This window comes from Oncorhynchus kisutch, linkage group LG13 (genome assembly GCF_002021735.2).
Source record: "Oncorhynchus kisutch isolate 150728-3 linkage group LG13, Okis_V2, whole genome shotgun sequence".
In the NCBI taxonomy this organism is placed as follows: Eukaryota; Metazoa; Chordata; class Actinopteri; order Salmoniformes; family Salmonidae; genus Oncorhynchus; species Oncorhynchus kisutch.
In genome coordinates, this window is record NC_034186.2 from 15,050,101 (window position 1) to 15,074,527 (window position 24,427).

The following is a 24,427-nucleotide window of genomic DNA, read 5'->3' on the forward strand; positions in this document are numbered from 1 at the left end:
TAACAGTAGTAGTAGTAGTAGTAGTAGTATTAGTAGAATGGTAACAGTAGTAGTAGTAGAACAGTAACAGTAGTAGTAGTAGAACGGTAACAGTAGTAGTAGTAGTAGTAGTAGTAGAACGGTAACAGTAGTAGTAGTAGTAGTAGAACGGTAACATTAGTAGTAGTAGAACGGTAACAGTAGTAGTAGTAGTAGTAGTAGTATTAGTAGAATGGTAACAGTAGTAGTAGTAGAATGGTAACAGTAGTAGTAGTAGTAGTAGTAGAACGGTAACAGTAGTAGTAGAACGGTAACAGTAGTAGTAGTAGTAGAACGGTAACAGCAGTAGTAGTAGAACGGTAACATTAGTAGTAGTAGTAGTAGAACGGTAACATTAGTAGTAGTAGAACGGTAACAGTAGTAGTAGAACGGTAACAGTAGTAGTAGTAGTAGAACGGTAGCAGTAGTAGAGCAGTAGCAGTAGTAGTAGAACGGTAACATTAGTAGTAGTAGAACAGTAACAGTAGTAGTAGTAGAACGGTACTAGTAGTAGTAGTAGAACGGTAGCAGTAGTAGTAGTAGTAGTAGTAGTAGAACGGTAGCAGTAGTAGTGGTAGTAGAACGGTAGTAGTAGTAGTAGTAGTAGTAGTAGTAGTAGTAGTAGTAGTAGTAATAGTAGTAGAACGGTAACAGTAGTAGTAGTAGAACGGTAACAGTAGTAGTAGTAGAACGGTAACAGTAGTAGTAGTAGAACGGTAACATTAGTAGTAGTAGAACGGTAACAGTAGTAGTAGTAGTAGAACGGTAACAGTAGTAGTAGTAGTAGAACGGTAACAGCAGTAGTAGTAGAACGGTAACATTGGTAGTAGTAGAACGGTAACATTAGTAGTAGCAGTAGTAGAAAGGTAACAGTAGTAGTAGTAGTAGTAGTAGAACGGTAACAGTAGTAGTAGTAGTAGAACGGTAGCAGTAGTAGTAGTAGTAGAACAGTAGCAGTAGTAGAACGGTAACAGTAGTAGTAGTAGAACGGTAACAGTAGTAGTAGTAGAACGGTAACAGTAGTAGTAGTAGTAGAACAGTAGCAGTAGTAGAACTGTAACAGTAGTAGTAGTAGAACGGTAACAGTAGTAGTAGTAGAACGGTAACAGTAGTAGTAGTAGTAGAACAGTAGCAGTAGTAGAACGGTAACAGTAGTAGTAGTAGAACGGTAACAGTAGTAGTAGTAGAACGGTAACAGCAGTAGTAGTAGTAGAACGGTAACAGCAGTAGTAGTAGTAGAACGGTAACAGCAGTAGTAGTAGTAGAACGGTAGCAGTAGTAGTAGTAGAGCAGTAGCAGTAGTAGTAGAACGGTAACATTAGTAGTAGTAGAACAGTAACAGTAGTAGTAGTAGAACGGTACCAGTAGTAGTAGTAGTAGTAGAACGGTAGCAGTAGTAGTAGTAGTAGTAGTAGAACGGTAGCAGTAGTAGTGGTAGTAGAACGGTAGTAGTAGTAGTAGTAGTAGTAGTAATAGTAGTAGAACGGTAACAGTAGTAGTAGTAGAACGGTAACAGTAGTAGTAGTAGTAGTAGTAGAACGGTAACAGTAGTAGTAGTAGTAGTAGAACGGTAACAGTAGTAGTAGTAGAACGGTAACAGTAGTAGTAGTAGTAGTAGTAGTAGAACGGTAACAGTAGTAGTAGTAGAACGGTAACATTAGTAGTAGTAGAACGGTAACAGTAGTAGTAGTAGTAGTAGTAGTAGTAGTAGTAGTAGTAGTAGTAGTAGAACGGTAACAATAGTAGTAGTAGAACGGTAAGAGTAGTAGTAGTAGTAGTAGAACGGTAACAGTAGTAGTAGTAGTAGAACGGTAACAGTAGTAGCAGTAGTAGAAAGGTAACAGTAGTAGTAGTAGAACGGTAACAGCAGTAGTAGTAGAACAGTAACAGTAGTAGTAGTAGTAGTAGAATGGTAGCAGTAGCAGTAGTAGAACGGTAACAGTAGTAGTAGTAGAACGGTAACAGTAGTAGTAGCAGTAGTAGAAAGGTAACAGTAGTAGTAGTAGAACAGTAACAGTAGTAGTAGTAGTAGTAGTAGTAGTAGTAGTAGAACGGTAACAGTAGTAGTAGTAGAACGGTAACAGTAGTAGTAGTAGAACGGTAACAGTAGTAGTAGTAGAACGGTAACATTAGTAGTAGTAGAACGGTAACAGTAGTAGTAGTAGTAGAACGGTAACAGTAGTAGTAGTAGTAGAACGGTAACAGCAGTAGTAGTAGAACGGTAACATTGGTAGTAGTAGAACGGTAACATTAGTAGTAGCAGTAGTAGAAAGGTAACAGTAGTAGTAGTAGTAGTAGTAGAACGGTAACAGTAGTAGTAGTAGTAGAACGGTAGCAGTAGTAGTAGTAGTAGAACAGTAGCAGTAGTAGAACGGTAACAGTAGTAGTAGTAGAACGGTAACAGTAGTAGTAGTAGAACGGTAACAGTAGTAGTAGTAGTAGAACAGTAGCAGTAGTAGAACTGTAACAGTAGTAGTAGTAGAACGGTAACAGTAGTAGTAGTAGAACGGTAACAGTAGTAGTAGTAGTAGAACAGTAGCAGTAGTAGAACGGTAACAGTAGTAGTAGTAGAACGGTAACAGTAGTAGTAGTAGAACGGTAACAGCAGTAGTAGTAGTAGAACGGTAACAGCAGTAGTAGTAGTAGAACGGTAACAGCAGTAGTAGTAGTAGAACGGTAGCAGTAGTAGTAGTAGAGCAGTAGCAGTAGTAGTAGAACGGTAACATTAGTAGTAGTAGAACAGTAACAGTAGTAGTAGTAGAACGGTACCAGTAGTAGTAGTAGTAGTAGAACGGTAGCAGTAGTAGTAGTAGTAGTAGTAGAACGGTAGCAGTAGTAGTGGTAGTAGAACGGTAGTAGTAGTAGTAGTAGTAGTAGTAATAGTAGTAGAACGGTAACAGTAGTAGTAGTAGAACGGTAACAGTAGTAGTAGTAGTAGTAGTAGAACGGTAACAGTAGTAGTAGTAGTAGTAGAACGGTAACAGTAGTAGTAGTAGAACGGTAACAGTAGTAGTAGTAGTAGTAGTAGTAGAACGGTAACAGTAGTAGTAGTAGAACGGTAACATTAGTAGTAGTAGAACGGTAACAGTAGTAGTAGTAGTAGTAGTAGTAGTAGTAGTAGTAGTAGTAGTAGAACGGTAACAATAGTAGTAGTAGAACGGTAAGAGTAGTAGTAGTAGTAGTAGAACGGTAACAGTAGTAGTAGTAGTAGAACGGTAACAGTAGTAGCAGTAGTAGAAAGGTAACAGTAGTAGTAGTAGAACGGTAACAGCAGTAGTAGTAGAACAGTAACAGTAGTAGTAGTAGTAGTAGAATGGTAGCAGTAGCAGTAGTAGAACGGTAACAGTAGTAGTAGTAGAACGGTAACAGTAGTAGTAGCAGTAGTAGAAAGGTAACAGTAGTAGTAGTAGAACAGTAACAGTAGTAGTAGTAGTAGTAGTAGTAGTAGTAGTAGTAGAACGGTAACAGCAGTAGTAGTAGAACAGTAACAGTAGTAGTAGTAGTAGTAGTAGTATTAGTAGAATGGTAACAGTAGTAGTAGTAGAACAGTAACAGTAGTAGTAGTAGAACGGTAACAGTAGTAGTAGTAGTAGTAGTAGTAGAACGGTAACAGTAGTAGTAGTAGTAGTAGAACGGTAACATTAGTAGTAGTAGAACGGTAACAGTAGTAGTAGTAGTAGTAGTAGTATTAGTAGAATGGTAACAGTAGTAGTAGTAGAATGGTAACAGTAGTAGTAGTAGTAGTAGTAGTAGAACGGTAACAGTAGTAGTAGAACGGTAACAGTAGTAGTAGTAGTAGAACGGTAACAGCAGTAGTAGTAGAACGGTAACATTAGTAGTAGTAGAACGGTAACAGTAGTAGTAGAACGGTAACAGTAGTAGTAGTAGTAGAACGGTAACAGTAGTAGTAGTAGAACGGTAACATTAGTAGTAGTAGAACGGTAACAGTAGTAGTAGAACGGTAACAGTAGTAGTAGTAGTAGTAGAACGGTAACAGTAGTAGTAGAACGGTAACAGTAGTAGTAGTAGAACGGTAACATTAGTAGTAGTAGAACGGTAACATTAGTAGTAGTAGAACGGTAACAGTAGTAGTAGAACGGTAACAGTAGTAGTAGTAGAACGGTAACAGTAGTAGTAGTAGAACGGTAACATTAGTAGTAGCAGTAGTAGAAAGGTAACAGTAGTAGTAGTAGAACGGTAACAGCAGTAGTAGTAGAACAGTAACAGTAGTAGTAGTAGTAGTAGTAGTATTAGTAGAATGGTAACAGTAGTAGTAGTAGAACAGTAACAGTAGTAGTAGTAGAACGGTAACAGTAGTAGTAGTAGTAGTAGTAGTAGAACGGTAACAGTAGTAGTAGTAGTAGTAGAACGGTAACATTAGTAGTAGTAGAACGGTAACAGTAGTAGTAGTAGTAGTAGTAGTATTAGTAGAATGGTAACAGTAGTAGTAGTAGAATGGTAACAGTAGTAGTAGTAGTAGTAGTAGAACGGTAACAGTAGTAGTAGAACGGTAACAGTAGTAGTAGTAGTAGAACGGTAACAGCAGTAGTAGTAGAACGGTAACATTAGTAGTAGTAGTAGTAGAACGGTAACATTAGTAGTAGTAGAACGGTAACAGTAGTAGTAGAACGGTAACAGTAGTAGTAGTAGTAGAACGGTAGCAGTAGTAGAGCAGTAGCAGTAGTAGTAGAACGGTAACAATAGTAGTAGTAGAACAGTAACAGTAGTAGTAGTAGAACGGTACTAGTAGTAGTAGTAGAACGGTAGCAGTAGTAGTAGTAGTAGTAGTAGTAGTAGTAGTAGAACGGTAGTAGTAGTAGTAGTAGTAGTAGTAGTAGTAGTAGTAGTAGTAGTAGTAATAGTAGTAGAACGGTAACAGTAGTAGTAGTAGAACGGTAACAGTAGTAGTAGTAGAACGGTAACAGTAGTAGTAGTAGAACGGTAACATTAGTAGTAGTAGAACGGTAACATTGGTAGTAGTAGAACGGTAACATTAGTAGTAGCAGTAGTAGAAAGGTAACAGTAGTAGTAGTAGTAGTAGTAGTAGTAGTAGTAGAACGGTAACAGTAGTAGTAGAACGGTAACAGTAGTAGTAGTAGAACGGTAACAGTAGTAGTAGTAGTAGTAGAACGGTAACAGTAGTAGAATGGTAACAGTAGTAGTAGTAGAACGGTAACAGTAGTAGTAGTAGAACGGTTGTAGCAGCAGCAGAACGGTAGCAGCGGTAGTAGCAGCAACAGAACGGTGGTAGTAGTAGTAGTAGTATCAGCAGCAGAACAGTAGCAGCGGTAGCAGCAGAATATTGGTAGAAGCCGTAGTAGTAGCAACAGAACGGTAGCAGTGGTAGTTGTAGCAGTAGCAGTGGTAGTAGTAGCAGGAGCAAAACGGTAGCAGCGGTAGCAGTAGCAGCAGCAGAATGGTAGCAGCGGTAGTAGCAGCAGCGGTAGTAGTAGCAGCAGCAGAACGGTAGCAGCGGTGGTAGCAGCAACAGAACGGTGGTAGTAGTAGTAGTAGTAGCAGCAGCAAAACGGTAGCAGCAGTAGTAGTAGCAGCAGCAGAATGGTAGCAGCAGTAGTAGTAGCAGCAGCAGAACAGTAGCAGTGGTAGTGGTAGCAGCAGCAGAACGGTAGCAGCGGTAACAGTAGTAGCAGCAGATCTGTAGCAGCGGCAGCAGCAGTAGTAGTAGTAGTTGAACGGTTGTATTAGTTGCAGCAGAAGAATGGTAGCAGTGGTAGTAACAGCAGCAGAACGGTAGCAGTTGTAGTAGTAGCAGCAGAATGGTAGCAGCGGTAGTAGTAATAGTAGTAGTAGTATCAGCAGTAGAACGGTAGCAGTGGTAGTAGTAGCAGCAGAACGGTAGTCGCAGCAGCAGAACGGTAGCAGTGGTAGTAGAAACAGCAGAACGGTAGCAGCGGTAGCAGTAGTAGTAGTAGTAGTAGTAGTAGTAGCAGCAGCAGAACGGTAGCAGCGGTAGTAGTAATACTAGTAGTAGTAGCAGCAGTAGAACGGTAGCAGTGGTAGTAGTAGCAGCAGCAGAAAGGTAGCAGTTGTAGTAGTAGCAGCAGAATGGTAGCAGCGGTAGTTGTAGCAGCAGAACGGTAGTGGTAGTAGTAGTAGTAGTAGTAGTAGTAGTAGTAGTAGTAGTAGCAGCAGAATGGTAGCAGTGGCAGTAGTAGCTGCAGAACGGTAGCAGTGGTAGTAGCAGCAGCAGAACGGTAGCAATGATAGTAGCAGCAACAGAACGGTGGAAGTAGTAGTAGTAGCAGCAGCAGAATGGTAGCAGTGGTAGTAGTAGCAGCAGAACGGTAGCAGAACGGTAGTAGCAGCAGCAGAACGGTAGCAGTGGTAGTAGAAGCAGCAGAACGGTAGCAGCGGTAGCAGTAGCAGCAGAACGGTAGTAGTAGTAGTAGTAGTAGTCGTAGTAGTAGTAGCAGCAGAATGGTAGCAGCAGTAGTAGCAGCAGAACGGTATCAGCGGTAGCAGTAGTAGCAGCAGAACGGAAGCAGCGGTAGTAGTAGCAGCAGAATGGTAGCAGCGGTAGTAGCAGCAGCAGAATGGTAGCAGCGGTAGTAGCAGCAGCAGAACGGAAGCAGTGGTAGTAGTAGTAGCAGCAAAATGGAAGCAGCGGTAGTAGTAGTAGCAGCAGCAGAACAGTAGCCGTGGTAGTAGTAGTAGTAGCAGAAAAACGGTAGTAGTAGTAGTAGAAGCAGCAGAACGGTAGCAGTAGTAGTAGTTGCAGCAGTACGGTAGCAGCAGAATGGTAGCAGTGGTAGTAGTAGCAGCAAAATAGTAACAGTTGTAATTGTTGTAGTAGTAGTAGCAGAATGGTAGCAGCGGTAGTATTAGGAGCATCAGCAGCAGAAAGGTTGCAGTAGCAGTAGCAGCAGCACGGTAGCAGCGGTGGTAGTAGTTATAGTAGTGGTAACTGCAGCAGCAGAACGGTAGCAGTAGTAGTAGCTGTAGCAGTGGTAGTAGTAGCATCATAACGGTAGCCGTGGTAGTAGCAGCAGCAGAACGGTAGCAGTAGTAGTAGCGGTAGCAGTGGTAGTAGTAGCAGCAGCAGAACGGTATCAGCGGTAGCAGTAGTAGCAGCAGAACGGAAGCAGCGGTAGTAGTAGCAGCAGCAGAACGGTAGCAGCGGTAGTGGTAGCAGCAGCAGAACGGTCGCAGCGGTAGTAGTAGCAGCAGAACGGAAGCAGCGGTAGTAGTAGTAGCAGCAAAATGGAAGCAGCGGTAGTAGTAGTAGCAGCAGAACGGTAGCAGCGGTAGTAGTAGCAGCAGCAGAACAGTAGCCGTGGTAGTAGTAGTAGCAGAAAAACAGTAGTAGTAGTAGTAGAAGCAGCAGAACGGTAGCAGTAGTAGTAGTAGCAGCAGTACGGAATCAGTGGTAGTAGTTGCAGCAGTACGGTAGCAGCAGAATGGTAGCAGTGGTAGTAGTAGCAGCAAAATGGTAGCAGTTGTAATTGTAGTAGTAGTAGCAGAACGGTAGCAGCGGTAGTATTAGGAGCATCAGCAGCAGAAAGGTTGCAGTAGCAGTAGCAGCAGCACGGTAGCAGCGGTGGTAGTAGTTATAGTAGTGGTAACTGCAGCAGCAGAACGGTAGCAGTAGTAGTAGCTGTAGCAGTGGTAGTAGTAGCATCATAACGGTAGCCGTGGTAGTAGCAGCAGCAGAACGGTAGCCGTAGTAGTAGTAGCAGTAGAACGGTAGCAGTAGTAGTAGTAGCAGCAGAATGGTAGCAGATTTAATTGTAGTAGTAGTGGTAGCAGAACGGTAGCAGCGGTAGTAGTAGGAGCAGCAGCAGCAAAATGGTTGCAGTAGCAGTAGCAGCAGCACGGTAGCAGCGGTGGTAGTAGTTGTAGTAGTGGTAACAGCAGCAGCAGAACGGTAGCGGTGGTAGTAATAGTGGTAGCAGCGGTAGGTGTAGCAGAACAGTAATAGAAGCCGTAGTAGTAGTAGTAGCACGGTAGCAGGGATGGTAGTAGTAGCAGCAGAACGATAGCAGCGGTAGTAGTTGTAGTAGTAGAAGTAGCAGAATGGTAGCAGTGCTACTAGTAGCAGAACAGCAGTGGTTGGAGTAGTAGTAGCAGCAGAACAGTAGCGGTGGTATTAGTAGTGGTAGTAGTAGTAGTTGCAGAACAGTAGTAGTAGTAGTAGCTGAACGGTTGCAGCAGTGGTAGAAGTAGTAGCATAACGGTTGTAGTGGTAACAGCGGTAGCTCCTTCAACTGTTGGGCTGAGTCTAGAGGGGCAGCTGTACACAGCATTGGCCTCCCTGAAGTCACAATGATTTATTATTATCCCCAGTGGCAGTGGAGAGGGAGAGAGAAAGGGAGGGTCAGAGAGAGGGTGGTTGGGAGGAATGGAGGGATAGAGAGAGGCAGAGAGGGAGAGCAGTCATACTGAGCCAGCAGGCAGAGCAAAAACAGTGGGAGGGAGTAGCAGAGAGAAGGCAGAACACTGTGAAAATAGAGATTTTAAAATACTGTCAACCTACAGAAAAATGTATATACCAGCTAGGAGGGGAAATACATCTATTCTGTAACCAAAATCAGGGGTTGAGTGTGTTGGGGAGTGTGTCCTCAACATGGGCTGTCAATTCACTTCAACCTGCTCGTTATTCTGGCAACGAGCAAATCATTAATCTCATTCATCGCCCAGCAGAGTCCAGATACTTCAGCGTCACAAGGTAGGCAGGGGAGGGGTGTGTGTTTTCTATGCGTTAACATGCTTACGTTTGAGTGTGAGTGGGTGTGTGAGAATGTGTGTGAGGGAGGGAAAGAGAGAGGTTACTAGTAGGGCCAGGCTGTCAGAAGATGCAAGCTAAATGCCATGTGACTCTGCAGAGAACCTTAGGGATTGGCTGAGAGCAGCTGTGACCTCAGCAAGCATCGCTCCCTCTTTCTCTCTCGCTCTGCCTCTCCACCCCCGGCCCTCCCTCTTTACCCCCTCTTTTTCTAATATTTTTAGAATAGCTTTTTTTCTTCCTCAGCATCCTCAGCTGATTGTGTAGGTTAGTAGCAGCATCTATGGCCTAAGCCCCAGCCCCTGCCTCTCTCGGGCTACCGATCGGCACAGTGCCCAGTCAGCCCCACCTCTCTGCCCAGCCGCGGTGCATGGACCCTGGGCCAGTTGACAGACGACGTGTGGGGGTGTTTGAGGCTGGGTGTTATCCGTGGCACTAGGCTTTGTGTTCTAGTTTATCATTTGCTAACCAGGGGCTTCTCTCCCCCCCCTGCTGTCTTTTCAGGCTCCTTGGAGATAGAGGAATGCAAATCTGCAATCATGATGGAAGGTAAGACACATTTTCATTGATTCTCTATTTATTTATCCGCCTCCTCAACGGTGTCTCATCTGCTAGCAGTGTGTGTGTGTGTGTGTGTGTGTGTGTGTTTGTGTTTGTGTGTGTGAGTGTGCTTGTGTGTTTGGCAGTTTCAAATGTCATAAGCTGCCCTGCTATTTTGAGTGCATGCATTCCAGTGATCTTGCATGTCATTCAGTGGGAAGGGCCAACACAATGGCCCAGCTAATTGAACACGGTGTGTTTTTTCTCTCTCCCCCTCTTCCCTTCCCGTCATAAAGATTATTTGGTTTTATTGTGCGGAAGGGCTTATGGGCCAGCTGGCTAGCTTGTATAAATTCTATTTGTATGGAGCGACACACACACACACACACACACACACACACACACACACACACACACACACACACACACACGCGGTTAACACGGTGTGTTCTGCTGTAGCATGTATATGCGCGACCAGTCGCTCGCGTTGTGTTTGAAGGCCATTTTCAACCTTAGGTATAGCTGCGTTAGTTCATGTGTACATGCTGTGGACAGATTGATCTGTCACAGTCACCTTGTGTTGAAAACACACGTTACATTCTGGCCGTTCTTAAACGCATGTATGGCCCTTTATGTTGATGACATAATCAGTCTGCGGTGATGGAGAGAGAGAAGTCTTATTTATGCATTCTGTAAACACAAAATTCATTTAATACATTTATTCTACCTGCTCCGATTTGTTCATATAATCCATTATCTATTTAAACAATTCATCCTCTATTTGTAACAGTGACTTATCCGTAGAAATATTATCTAGTCTAATAAGCCATTCTGATTCTATGGACTTATCTTATATTTATCTTTCTATTGATTTTGACAATATTACTGCTCATTTACCTGTATTTAAGCATGATAATGGCATCATTCAGACCTAGTTAGCCCAGTGTGTTGGGTATATGAACACCCAGACCGTCATTACCCTGACGTTCCCGTCTGTAGTAGTACAATAATATGAACACCCAGACCGTCAGTACCCTGACGTTCCCCTCTGTAGTAGTACAGTAATATGAACACCCAGACCGTCAGTACCCTGACGTTCCCGTCTGTAGTAGTACAGTAATATGAACACCCAGACCGTCAGTACCCTGACGTTCCCGTCTGTAGTAGTACAGTAATATGAACACCCAGACCGTCAGTACCCTGACGTTCCCCTCTGTAGTAGTACAGTAATATGAACACCCAGACCGTCAGTACCCTGACGTTCCCGTCTGTAGTAGTACAGTAATATGAACACCCAGACCGTCAGTACCCTGACGTTCCCGTCTGTAGTAGTACAGTAATATGAACACCCAGACCGTCAGTACCCTGACGTTCCCGTCTGTAGTAGTACAGTAATATGAACACCCAGACCGTCAGTACCCTGACATTCCCCTCTGTAGTAGTACAGTAATATGAACACCCAGACCGTCAGTACCCTGACGTTCCCCTTTGTAGTAGTACAGTAATATGAACACCCAGACCGTCAGTACCCTGACGTTCCCCTCTTTAGTAGTACAGTAATATGAACACCCAGACCATCAGTACCCTGTGAAGGCCGCTTGCTGTTGAAAAGGTGATTAATAAATGTATTGTGTTGGTGATGCAGCTCCACTATTTTCTATTTTATCATAGAAACATGTCGTTAACCATCGGTTGGCTCTGGCTCTGATCCTTCCTGTGTGTCTGTACCGTCAGTCATCCCCGGTCGCCCCCAGTTATCTCTGGTCGCCAGTCCCGGCCGGCTGTTAAGGTTGTTGGCTTGACTTCTGCCATAGAAATAGAAGTACTAGAATGGTTATTCCCATTCAAGTCAATGTTCCGTGTTCTGAGGAAATGTTCCTGTTCTTGTCATTTCTTTGGCATCCGCTCCGGAGTCCACATCAAAGGACTGGAGGGGGCAGGGACAGCATTGTCTCATGACCGCAGCATTGAGTCGGGTGGAACACCCATCAGTAAAAACCCCATGATGTTTGAACATGGATAGGACCCCTGATTCTCTGATGCTGACATTCAATACAACACAATCACTGACCAGGTTATGATTGCCCAGGCCATTCTGACTCTCATACTGAGTTCTGACAACCCTATAGATAGCGATTTAGTGTGTTTTTGTGTGTGTGTTTTGTGAGATAATGCATGTACATCCATCATGTGCTCTGTGTCTGTCTCAATCAGTGTATCATAATGGTGTTACTCTTGGTCCCTCATCATAACCTCTGGACGGGTCACATGATGTGACGCTTTCTGAATGGTCATCAACAACCCAGTCAAAGCTCCTCACTTCCCCAGTCCATTGACAGTGGCTGATGAGATGTTAACCTATAGCGTTTGTACGTATTTATCAGACATGTCCTACAGCCACCAGTGACTATGTGATCCATCCGTCCCACCCGTCCCTTCCTTCCTTCCTTGTTTCCTTCCTCTTCTCAACTGGGTGCATGCCATCCACCAATTTAAATGCTTGCCCCCCAATCCTCTCCCCCAAAACATGTGTACATTTTGGACTATAAATGGTGCCTTTCTGTATTATACTTATGCTAAAATATTTATTATATTCTATTAAGGCATTTGCTTTATGTTGGTATTCTTATCTTTTATTATTTCTTTTTGTTGTTGCATTGTGGAGAAGGAACCTCAAGGAAGCATTTTGTTGGTGTATCCTGTACATACGCCAAAAAATCTGATGAAGGCCTTTTGCTGTCAAAATGTTGGTTATTATTAAATGTATTGCATCTGAACAACAGAGTGTGAGGCTATGTATTCACTTCAAAGTTCATGCCATGCTATTTAGTTATGTATGTCTATTTGTCAGAGCTGAGGCTATGCTACGCTAGCTAGCTAGAGTTCAGCTCCGGCAGAGGCATCTACCAGCACGTGTCAAGGGAGAGGTGTTAGGCAATGTTAGGTATGGGTTGGGGTTGGAGGTTGCATGGGGAGGAAAGCGACAGTCACAGTGTGCCGTGTGTCTTTAAATAGCCCTCCATGATAGCGCCTCTTTAGTGTGACTCTGTGATGCTGGATTACTGACTGTCAGGTGTAAAAGTGGATGCTAATCCCTGTTAGCAGTGCTGTTTAAAATCCCATTTCTAGGAGGACCAGGTATGATAATGGTACTATACTGGAAACCATCAACAGTTTTATCTCTACAGAGGAAACACCCAGTTTAGCTGTCAGGGATAGATGTGGAGGTATGGTCCTAATCTTGAATAGGAAGTGATCCCCAGACCTCTCCTTAAAGGCCCAGTGCAGTCAAAAACATGATTTGCCTGTGTTTTTATATATACTTCCACACTATGAGGTTGGAATAATACTGTGAAATTGTGAAAATGATGATAGGGACCTTTTTAGTATAAGAACTGTTTGAAAAGATCGCCTGATATTTCAGCCAGTTTTGGTGGGATGGAGTTTTGGCATGCCTGGTGACATCACCAGGTGGTAAATTGGTTAATAGACCAGTAAGAAAGACTTCCAAACCTTTCCGCCAATAACAGTTTCCACTCCCAGACAGTTCTAGCAAAATTCTTGCTTGAGAAATTGCTCTTTGCTAAGAAACTATTTTTGATCATTTTAAATTGACAACAATCACAGTAAGGTACTTAATTATTACCCAGCAAAAGATTTGGTATCGAGATAGAAACATCTCCATTGGACCTTTTAAAACTCCTGAGACCCCAGCCACTGACAGTCTTACATTGAATCTATTCCAGTACTAGCAGGACACCTGATACTAGCCCCAAGAGCTTGATCAAATCAAATCAGGTTATCAAGGAAAGGGTTGGGAAACACTGGAATAGGTGGCTGCACTGTAGGTTCCTGGTATTGTTGTGGAGGAACAAGACTTATCACATAATCATAATCACAGTGCGTATTATGGTATTATTAAGTCCTGTTAAGGTTGATAGACAGGGACTACACAGTTAACCGTACAGGCAGATCTTGAAACGCCCACAGGATATGGTAACTCTAGGAATAAGAGCCCAGAGGGAGGCCCATTCTTGGGAGCTTTAGCCCTGGGTAACCTCCTAATGCTATGTTTCCAAGAAGAGGTCAACAGTATGGCTTTAAAAGTTTTAATATAGTTGAAGCTGTGACTGAATGGGAGAGGCCCAGGTGGTCCCAAAAAGGCTTCAGCTAGGGCTAACACCAGGGATAATACCTTAGGCTAACACCAGGGCTATCACCTTAGGCTAACACCAGGGTTGGCATCAGGACAAGACTAGGATTTAGGAAGGCTGCTTTAAATAGATGTTTAAATAGTTGCTGTTCCATTTCCTGTGACTAGTTGTAGGTCTATGCTAGGTCCCACCCTAGCATTACTCTACAGGACCCGCCCCTGTTACCGTGGTTAACAGGGTTCTCCCTCCCTAGTCTGTTCGGTTGGCACTAACCTCAGCTGCAGCACCAACCCTGCACACTTTCATCCTGAACCATAAAACAATACATGACTAAAACCAAAGGTAACAATTTACATGAACTATACATAAAGCATCCATTACACATCTATAAATCACACCATAAACATGACATTGTAGTTAAAAACAACAAAGTAGTCTTTTAATTCACCCTTGGTTCTTAATGAGCATTGTGTTGTGAGAGATTTACTATCCCCCTGTCTCTAGGTCCGGGACGATACCAGTATCGCGATGCTCGTTAGTATCGTGGTAAGTAAACAAAAAACTAAGCTGATTTAACTTCTTTAGGAAAATGGCTCTAATGTTGGAAACAAGCATCATTATGTTGTCTTCCAGAGTCAAATGTATTTATTTTCTAACCTATAGCACAGTTTTTAAAGGACCAAAGAGTTTGGTCTGCTTCATGTTTTTATTTTTGCCGTGGAAAAAATATAGCGATACTGGTGTTGTCACAGACCTATGTGTTACTGGACAGGCCCTGGTCACTGTGTTGAGCTACTTAGAGGCAGAGCTTCTCCAGACTGACGGGCTAGCCTGTCTGCCTGCTAGGGTGTTAACGGTAGTAGGGGTTCCTCTCACAGACACACAGGAAAAGTAAATGCCTTATTAGTCACGTGACAGGAAGATAATGATTTAAAAGCACATTAAGTTGACATGTGCCTGTGACGCAGGCTTCCGTATGGATTGTCAGGCTGGTTATTTACAGTATGTCAGTCTGTTTGCCTTCCAGACTTTCTTTCTCTGTCTTTTTAGCTGTTTGTCTCTCAGTCTCCTTATATTTTGTATCGCTGTCTCTCTCTCTCTAGTCTGTTCATCTGTCTGTGTGTGTGTGTGTTAGAGCCTTCTTGAACATGTGACCCTGGATTAGGAGGTCTCTCTTTCTCTCTTCTCAGACACACACACACGCGCGCAAGCATGCACTCGCACACAATACACACAAACACACGAACACATATACACCGCAGAAACTCCTGATGATTATACTGTCTCTGACAGCAGTGAGAGAATACCAAAACCACCAGGAACAGAGCCGAGTGAAAAAGAAAGAGAAATATCAGATCAAATGTTATTTATCACATACACCGAATACAACAGGTGTGGACCTTACCGTGAAATGCTTACTGACAAGCCCTTGACCAACAACGCAGTTCAAGAAATAGAGTTAAGAAAATATTTACATAATAAACTAAAGTACTTAAAAAAATATATATATAAGTAACACAAGAAAATGGCATAACAATGACGAGGCTATATACAGGGGATAGCTGTAGGATTGGAGGGAGAGAGACAACACAGAGCAAGAAACGGCGTGTCAGGAAAAGATGGGTAAACAGAGGAAGAGAGATGAAGAGATATAGGTAATCAGTCAGAAAGCTTAGAGATAAACAGAGTATGAGCATAAAAGAGGGAGACAGGGGACTGGTAGTGTGAGAGGAGGTGAGGGAGAGCGGCAGGGAGAGAGAGAAAGGGAGAGAGGGAGAGAGAAGGGAGAGCTTGAGGGAGAGACGGAGAGATAGCCTGTGATCCCAGTGACCCCGGATGGCAGTCAGCTCAGGCCTCTATTTTGTTGAGTCACTGTCCTGCGTGTTACATCACTGGCCTCTGGGACTCCTATTTGCTCGAACTCAGAAAGTCTAGACAGGATCTCAGAAATATGTAGAGCCCAAATAACTCATTACAATCTCTACCAGTATACAGACTTTTAGCCCCGATTAGAACCCAAACAATGCCAGCCGTGATTCTGCCCGCAGCTCTGCCATCCTGTCACTGCCATGCCAGAGTCCAGAGGCAACCAGCTTGTGCCAGACTATTCCTTCTGAGAATATCTGTTTTGACTCTTACTACAATGTTCTGTCTCTCTCCTCTCCTCCTCCTTTCCCCTGAGTGTCCTCCATTTCCTGTTGATATGGACATCTGCTCCGCTCCTTCCCTACTTCCGGTTTTGAGGAGGGAGAGCTGTAGGGATGGGGTCATGTTTTATTAATCTCTTCCCTCCATAACTAAATCAGCTGCTCCCACGTATTTTAGAGGGACTCATCTCCAGTATAGTACAGGTAATGTATAGTTTCAACTCTGTAGTGGTGGCATCCATTTTGATCTATAGAACAGTGTTTGTGTTGCATTAACAGTATGGACGTATCCATTAGGTTTCACTGTGATGCTGGTATCACAGTGAAAAACAAAAGCTGTCTAAGAGGGCAATTTTTCCCCCCTATTTGTCCTGTTTTACACATGTACAAGTATGTGGTGTGAAATGTGTTTTTTTTTCATATCCCATTTTCCCTGAGATGGCAGGGATGGAGACAAGTATGGGTGCAGGCAGTGACACAGGTCGTGTCTACACTTGACATTTACATGCGACTTCTGCTATCAGAATACGAAGGTCGCATTGAAAACACGGGTTTAGATGCACAAAATTAGCTTTGTGGTCTGATTGTATCCAGATCTGGCTGACCACTTCAGAAGGTGGTCAAGGATGCATTGTGTGCGGATTTCTTGTCTATCTGGATACAATCAGGCTACCGAAAGCACATACAGTGGGCGAAGTCATCAGCACTCCTTCCACAAAGTCTCCAGAAAACGTGTGTTTTGGGACCGAGAGGCACCTTTTCATTATAATGTTGGAGGAAATGCGTTCCTAGCGTGTGAGGAATGTTTGCTTGCCTCATAAATGCTAGCCAGCTAACTAATATTTAGAAAAAAAGCTAGAGTTATGCTAACCCGTTTGCAATCTCTTTAGCATTACTTGCTAGCTTTCTGGCTAGCTACAGAGGTTAGCTAGCTAGTTGGCTGCAGTAGTTAGCTACTGCCATCAGTGTGGATGCATGACGTGTTCAGAATTCCATGATCAGAACTCTATGATCAGAATACTAAAGCTGCATGAACTGTCAAGTCTAGACACAGTCACAGTGATGCAGCACCACGGCAACAGGAAGAGTAGAGATGAGGTTTTAGATGGAAACTATGAGGATGGATGGAGGGGGTTGGAGGTCAGCTCTGTTTGACATGTGTGGGTGAGTGTGTGAGATGTATTTGTGTGTGGAATGCGTATGTGGGTGTGTTTGCATTGTCTGTGTGTGTACATGTGGTGTATGTGTGTAGTGTATGTGTGTGTACCTTTACTGTGTGTACGTGTAGTGTATGTGTGTGTACGTGTGTGCACATGTAGTGTATGTGTGTGTATTTGTGTGTACACGTAGTGTATGAGTGTGTACATGTAGTGTATGTGTGTGCATGTAGTGTATGTGGGTGTACATGTAGTGTATGTGTGTGCATGTAGTGTATGTGGGTGTACATGTAGTGTATGTGTGTGTACATGTGTGTACACATAGTGTATGTAATCCAAGATGGCGTAGCAGTCAGACGTCCTTGTCCTGTCGTGTCCCTTGTATATATCGTTTTACATCTTTTTCGTCACATATCCTTCAAAATATTTTGCTCAACATCTAAACTCTCCTGCAACCTGCCTCACCCAATGTGGCGTGAATCTGCTTTTTTTCCCCCTAAAGTATTTATATTTACTTCGGATCTGGAATCCCTCAACTGAAGCTAGCCAGCTAACTACCAGGTATCAGTCAGCAAACCATTGCCAGCGGTCATCAGCTAACTTTCAGCTCGGAAAGCTCTCGTCAGTTGGAACAACGTGACTCTAACCAGAGCATAAGGGACCTGTTATTTTTATCCCCGGAATCCTACCGCAAACTGAACATTTTCATCTGGATCTTCACAACTAGCAAACCGCCGGTGGACTACTCCTGGCTAGCGTTTCCATCCCAGAGGAAGCACAAAATAGCTTGAAGCTAGCCCGGGCCAGGGCTCCTGTGCTACCACCGAAGTATACTCCTGGTCTAAAATATCCAGACCCCTTCTACAGCCGGTACGGGGCATGGAACCCCGCAGATCCCCTACGACTGGAATACCTACATAATCTGCCCGAGGACTCCCAACAGGCCCCTCAGGCGCGACGCCCGCTGAAGGCCCATTATGCTAACCAACTAGGCCTGCTAGCTACCTAGAGCTACTTGGAACCCTACTAATTCCACGACTGGTCTATCGACGTCACCGCACAAAGAGGCAAAAACAGACTTACCCCCATCGCAACGTCCCCCAAAGGCTAACTTTCTATTCCCTGCTAACTGCTTGCTAACTGCCTCATTGCCTGCATCCGTAATGGGTCTGCAACCAAACGACCACCGCTCATCACTGTCAAACGCTCCCTGAAACATTTATGCGAGCAGGCCTTTCTAATCGACCTGGCCGGGGTATCCTGGAATGACATTGACCTCATCCCGTCAGTAGATGATGCCTGGGTATTCTTTAAAAGTGCCTTCCTCACCATCTTAAATAAGCATGCCCCTCTCAAAAAATGTAGAACTAGGAATAGATATAGTCCTTGGTTCACTCCAGACCTGTCTGCCCTTGACCAGCGTTCTGCATTAGCATCGAATAGCCCCCGTGATATGCAACTTTTCAGGGAAGTTAGGAACAAATATACACAGGCAGTTAGAAAAGCTAAGGCAAGCTTTTTCAAACAGAAATTTGCATCCTGTAGTACTAACTCAAAAAAATTCTGGGACACTGTAAAGCCCATGGAGAATAAGAGCACCCCATCCCAGCTGCACACTGCTCTGAGGCTAGGAAACACTGTCACCACCGATAAATCCACTATAATTGAGAATTTCAATAAGCATTTCTCTACGGCTGGCCATGCTTTCCACCTGGTTACTCCTACCCCGGTTAACTGCCCAGCACCCTTCACAGCAACCCGCCAAAGCCCCCACCATTTCTCCTTTACCCAAATCCAGATAGCTGATGTTCTGAAAGAGCTGCAAAATCTGGACCCCTACAAATCAGCCGGGCTAGACAATCTGGACCCTCTCTTTCTAAAAATATCTGCCGAAATTGTTGCAACCCCTATTACTAGCATGTTCAATCTCTCTTTCGTATCGTCTGATATTCCCAAAGATTGGAAAGCTGCCGCGGTCATCCCCCTATTCAAAGGGGGTGACACTCTAGACCCAAACTGCTACAGACCTATATCTATCCTACCCTGTCTTTCTAAGGTCTTCGAAAGCCAAGTTAACAAACAGATTACTGACCATTTCGAATCCCACTATACCTTCTCCGCTATGCAATCTGGTTTCAGAGCTGGTCATGGGTGCACCTCAGCCACGCTCAAGGTTCTAAACGACATCATAACCGCCATCAATAAGAGACATTACTGTGCAGCCATATTCATCGACCTTGCCAAGGCTTTCGACTCTGTCAATCACAACATTCTTATTGGCAGACTCGAAAGCCTTGGTTTCTCAAATGATTGCCTCCCCTGGTTTACCAACTACTTCTCTGATAGAGTTCAGTGTGTCAAATCGGAGGGACTGTTGTCCAGTCCTCTGACAGTCTCTATGGGTGTGCCACAGGGTTAAATTCTCGGGCCGAGTCTCTTTTCTGTATACATCAATGATGTTGCTCTTGCTGCTGGTGATTCTCTGATCCACCTCTACGCAGACAACACCATTCTGTATACTTCTGACCCCTCCTTGGACACTGTGTTAACTAACCTCCAGACGAGCTTTAATGCCATACAACGCTCCTTCTGTGGCCTCCAAATGCTCTTAAACGCAAATAAAACTAAATGCATGCTATTCAATCGATCACTGCCCGCACCTACTCGCCCGTCCAGCATCACTACTCTGGACGGCTCTGATTTAGAATACGTGGACAACTACAAATACCTGGGTGTCTGGTTAGACTGTAAACTCTCCTTCCAGACTCACATTAAGCATCTCCAATCCAAAATTAAATCTAGAATCGGCTTCCTATATCGCAACAAAGCATCCTTCACTCATGCTGCCAAACATACCCTCGTAAAACTTACCATCCTACCGATCCTCGACTTCAGTGATGTCATCTATAAAATAGCCTCCAACACTCTACTCAACAAACTGGATGCAGTCTATCACAGTGCCATCCGTTTTGTCACCAAAGCCCCATACACTACCCATCATTGCGACCTGTACGCTCTCGTTGGTTGGCCCTCGCTTCATACTCGTCGCCAAATCCACTGGCTACAGGTTATCTCCAAGTCTCTTCTAGGTAAAGCCCCACCTTATCTCAGCTCACTGGTCACCATAGCAGCACCCACTCGTAGCACGCGCTCCAGCAGATATATCTCACTGGTCACCCCCAAAGCCAATGCCTCCTTTGGTCGTCTTTCCTTCCAGTTCTCTGCTGCCCATGACTGGAACGAATTGCAAAAATCTCTGAAGCTGGAGACTCACATCTCCCTCACTAGCTTTAAGCACCAGCTGTCAGAGCAGATCACTGCACTTGTACATAGCCCATCTGTAAACATCCCATCTATCTACCTACCTCATCCCCATACTGGTATTTATTTATTTATTTATTTTATCTCTACCTGCACATTCATCTTCTGCCAATCTACCATTCCAGTGTTTAATTGCTATTTTGTAATTACTTCGCCACCATGGCCTATTTATTTCCTTAACTTACAGTGCCTTGCGAAAGTATTCGGCCCCCTTGAACTTTGCGACCTTTTGCCACATTTCAGGCTTCAAACATAAAGATATAAAACTGTATTTTTTTGTGAAGAATCAACAACAAGTGGGACACAATCATGAAGTGGAACGACATTTATTGGATATTTCAAACTTTTTTAACAAATCAAAAACTGAAAAATTGGGCGTGCAAAATTATTCAGCCCCCTTAAGTTAATACTTTGTAGCGCCACCTTTTGCTGCGATTACAGCTGTAAGTCGCTTGGGGTATGTCTCTATCAGTTTTGCACATCGAGAGACTGACATTTATTCCCATTCCTCCCTGCAAAACAGCTCGAGCTCAGTGAGGTTGGATGGAGAGCATTTGTGAACAGCAGTTTTCAGTTCTTTCCACAGATTCTCGATTGGATTCAGGTCTGGACTTTGACTTGGCCATTCTAACATCTGGATATGTTTATTTTTGAACCATTCCATTGTAGATTTTGCTTTATGTTTTGGATCATTGTCTTGTTGGAAGCCAAATCTCCGTTCCAGTGTCAGGTCTTTTGCAGACTCCATCAGTTTTTCTTCCAGAATGGTCCTGTATTTGGCTCCATCCATCTTCCCATCAATTTTAACCATCTTCCCTGCTGAAGAAAAGCAGGTCCAAACGTGTGTGTAGTGTATGTATGTGTATGTGTGTGTACACATAGTGTATGTGTGTGTACATGTAGTGTATGTGTGTGTACAAGTAGTATATGTGTGTGTACATGTAGTGTATTTGTGTGTACACGTAGTGTATGTGTGTACACGTATAGTATATGTGTGTGTACACGTAGTGTATGTGTGTGTGTACACGTCGTGTGTGTACGTGTAGTGTATGTGTGTGTACACGTAGTGTATGTGTGTGTACATGTTGTTTATGTGTGTGTACACGTAGTGTATGTGTGTGTACGCATAGTGTATGTGTGTGTACACGTAGTGTATGTGTGTGTACATGTTGTGCATGTGTGTGTATGTGTGTGTACACGTAGTGTATGTGTGTGTACACGTAGTGTATGTGTGTGTACACATAGTGTATGTGTGTGTGTACACATAGTGTATGTGTGTGTACATGTAGTATATGTGTGTGTACGTGTGTGTATGAGACAAGGAATATAGTATATCAGACAGCTGTGACTGAGCGGTAGCTGAATGTGTAATATCTTGCAGGGTAGTAGGCGGTGTGTGTGTCTACATGCATGTGTGTGTTTACACGTGAGTGCCTGCGTGTGAAGGCCTGAGGGAAGAACTCTAGCTCAGAGGAGTCCTTTTAACCATGCTGGTTGATCAGTCCACAGTCTGAGACACTGTTGATGCTCTGGACCTCATCTCTCTCCCCTAGTTATCTCTCCAGGGAAGTTTGGTCCTCTTCCAAAGCAAAGGAGAGGAGAGAGAAATTCAGTTTTTGGATAGCTTTGACCTTTTGTGAGACAGTTATTTAGTATGGTTATGTCCAATTAGGATTTCCTAGGCAGCTCGGTTCCTGCTGGACCTACGTCACTGGTACTTGATTTGATAATTACACACAGAAATGATATTTCGTTATACATGATGCTGTCCATTAGATATAAATGAATAGCTGTAATGCATTTGAGTCAGTGGTTTGTAGCTGCACTTTACTTCTATGTTTGGGATACTAATTTAGCATGGCAAAGAACCTCCCAGGCCCTGTTGTGCTTCAAGAGTATATTGTAGATGAATAATATTCCATTGTCATGATTGTATTGTATTGCACCATCTAACTTCTTCCACAGAGCCGTGGCCTCATTTCTTCTATTATTGCTAGCAAGGTTTTTTTTGTGAGATGTCAGAGATTGTGTGATGTGTTCTGGCCTTGGTCTGGAGTCTTGATGTGTTGGTCTTGACATGCTTTATGTGACATGCTGACAAACGAGGTCAGAGTATTTTTACTACAAAATGAACGATAGCTCATTTGATAATGTTTCTGGATAGGTTCCGATGACGTCAGACACTCACCTAGTCTCCTTGGACAATGGACATACAGACATAGCTATTCCTGGATGCTCTTCGCTCCCTCCCTGCAGCATCTGACTGCCTGGCAGAATACCAGTCATTCTCAGTGAATCTCGGTTTTACAGCCAGAGGAAGGACTGTTTGATGTTGTTGTGTTTGAGGTTTATATGAGCCTTGAAGACAACCTCACCGCACCGCAGAGCCTGACGTCTTTGAAGACTTATTTTTTTCAAAAGAAAATCCCACTGGCTGTTAACTATGGAGGAAGACAAGCAGCCACATCTCATCTTATCATCTATGTCGATTGTGGACACGTACAAGGACTATGTAGTTTCACATAGCATACTGTGGAAATGGCAGCCATCGTTGTGACAACGTTGCCACTTTCTGTGTAACCAAAATGAATACAGAGGACATTTGTATTAATGTCTTAGAATAAGCAAATCCATTTTAATTTGATTTCTTTGAAATTCAAGTCCATATCATGTATATAGACTTTTAAAAGTGTTCAATGAAACATTTGATCTTAAGGTACTACTGAGGAAGTTACTTCTTCAACACAGAGATGGGAACGGGAGAAGGGTAGGTTAGATTGTCGAGTCGAAGCCCCAGGCTGTCTCAGCACCTTGGTGCTGCCCTGGTGTACAGCTGTGCTCGGTGTGTCTCGCCCTTTGAAAGTCATGTCAGTGGGGCTCAGAGCGTACGTGTCCCCAGCCCACAACCAGTTTCTTCTTATAAGACGATTTTGTTTGATGTAGGGCTGCTAAGATTCTCACTCCATTTTGCGCCTGTTTTGAAGTTGAAATGAACCAGTCCTTTTGATATGTTCTTTATCTGGTGTTTGATAGGTGATGGCCAAGCAGACACTTTACCTGGGATGCGTTTTTTATGACGGGATCAGAGCAGCAGCCTATGGTTACCACAGGGCTGGGTGGGGGTGTGAGTTAGAGGATTGGTGGTGTGTGTTTCTTCAAGTGGTTCCAGACATAGAGATTTCTTGTGGTTTCTCTCTCTCTTTCATTCTTTCATTCAAACCTTCCCTTTGTAAACAGACCTCCTTAGTGGCTTGTGGATGGGATGGTTGTTGATGAGAATAGACCCTCTGGTTAGAAGGGCCTGACCGTACATTCCCCTCCCTGATCAACCTGTAATCCCTATATGGAGGGGGCAGGAGATCAGGACTGCCTTGGATACACTGATTAGAGAGAGGGATGGAGGGAAGATAAATCCAAAGTTATTCCTAACAGCTTTGAGCCTTTAGCAGTCAGATCACCCTATCTGTCTGGAGGGAGGGAGAGATCCCAATTTAAGATCTGACAAAAAATACTTACATCAGTTATAGAACCCATTGCCCTCTATGGTTGTGAGGTCTAGGATCCACTCCCCAACCAAGAATTCACAAAATGGGACAAACACCCGATTGAGACTCATGCAGAATTTGGCAAAAATATACTTTGTGTACAACGCAAAACCCCAACCAATCCATGCAGAGCAGAATTAGGACAATACCCACTAGTTATCAAAATTCAGAAAAGGGATGTTCAATTCTACAACCACCTAAAAGGAAGCAATGCACACACATTCCACCACAAAGCCTTCACCTACAGAGATATGAACCTAGAGAAGATTCCCCTCACAAACACACAGACCTCACAGAGCCCAGGACAGCAACACAATTAGACAAAACCAAATCACCAGAAAACAAAAAGATGGAAAGAATTAGCTTTCCAATTTGCTGAGTTTTTTTGTTATCTGGCCCTAAACAGAGAGTACAACATTAAGAAAACTCAGTGAGCATAGGCTTCCTATTGAGAGAGGCCACCATAGGCAGACCTGGCGCTCAAGAAAAGACAGGTTATGTGCACACTGCCCAAAAAATGAAACTGAGCTGCACTTCCTAACGTCCTGCCCAATATACAGTATGACCACATTAGAGATACATATTTCCCACAGATCACAAAGAGTTTGAAAACAAATCAAACATTGATAAACTCTCATATCTGTTAGAAATACCTGAGTGGCAATCAAAGCAGCAAGTTGTGTGGCCCAAAGCCATGAGAAAAGGGCTACAAATGGAGCACAAACAACATTGTAAATACCACCTATATTTATGTTTATTTATTTCCCCCTACTATTCCTACTACAACTATTTGCACATTGCT

At 43.5% G+C, this 24,427-nt stretch overlaps 1 protein-coding gene across 5 annotated transcripts in view; it reads left to right on the forward strand.

Moving 5' to 3' along the window:
• The window catches only part of LOC109903041 (SH3-containing GRB2-like protein 3-interacting protein 1), a 213,007-nt gene that overhangs the window by 89,315 nt on the left and 99,265 nt on the right, over nucleotides 1-24,427 (forward strand). For 4 of the 5 annotated variants that reach the window (XM_031785653.1, XM_031785649.1, XM_031785650.1 and 1 more), the window contains exon 3: nucleotides 9,266-9,310. In XM_031785653.1, coding sequence (XP_031641513.1) covers nucleotides 9,266-9,310 — 45 coding nt within the window. Of the gene's footprint in view, nucleotides 1-8,446; nucleotides 8,705-9,265; nucleotides 9,311-24,427 lie in introns of those variants that run through there. The other variant, XM_031785652.1, reaches the window with a different exon arrangement.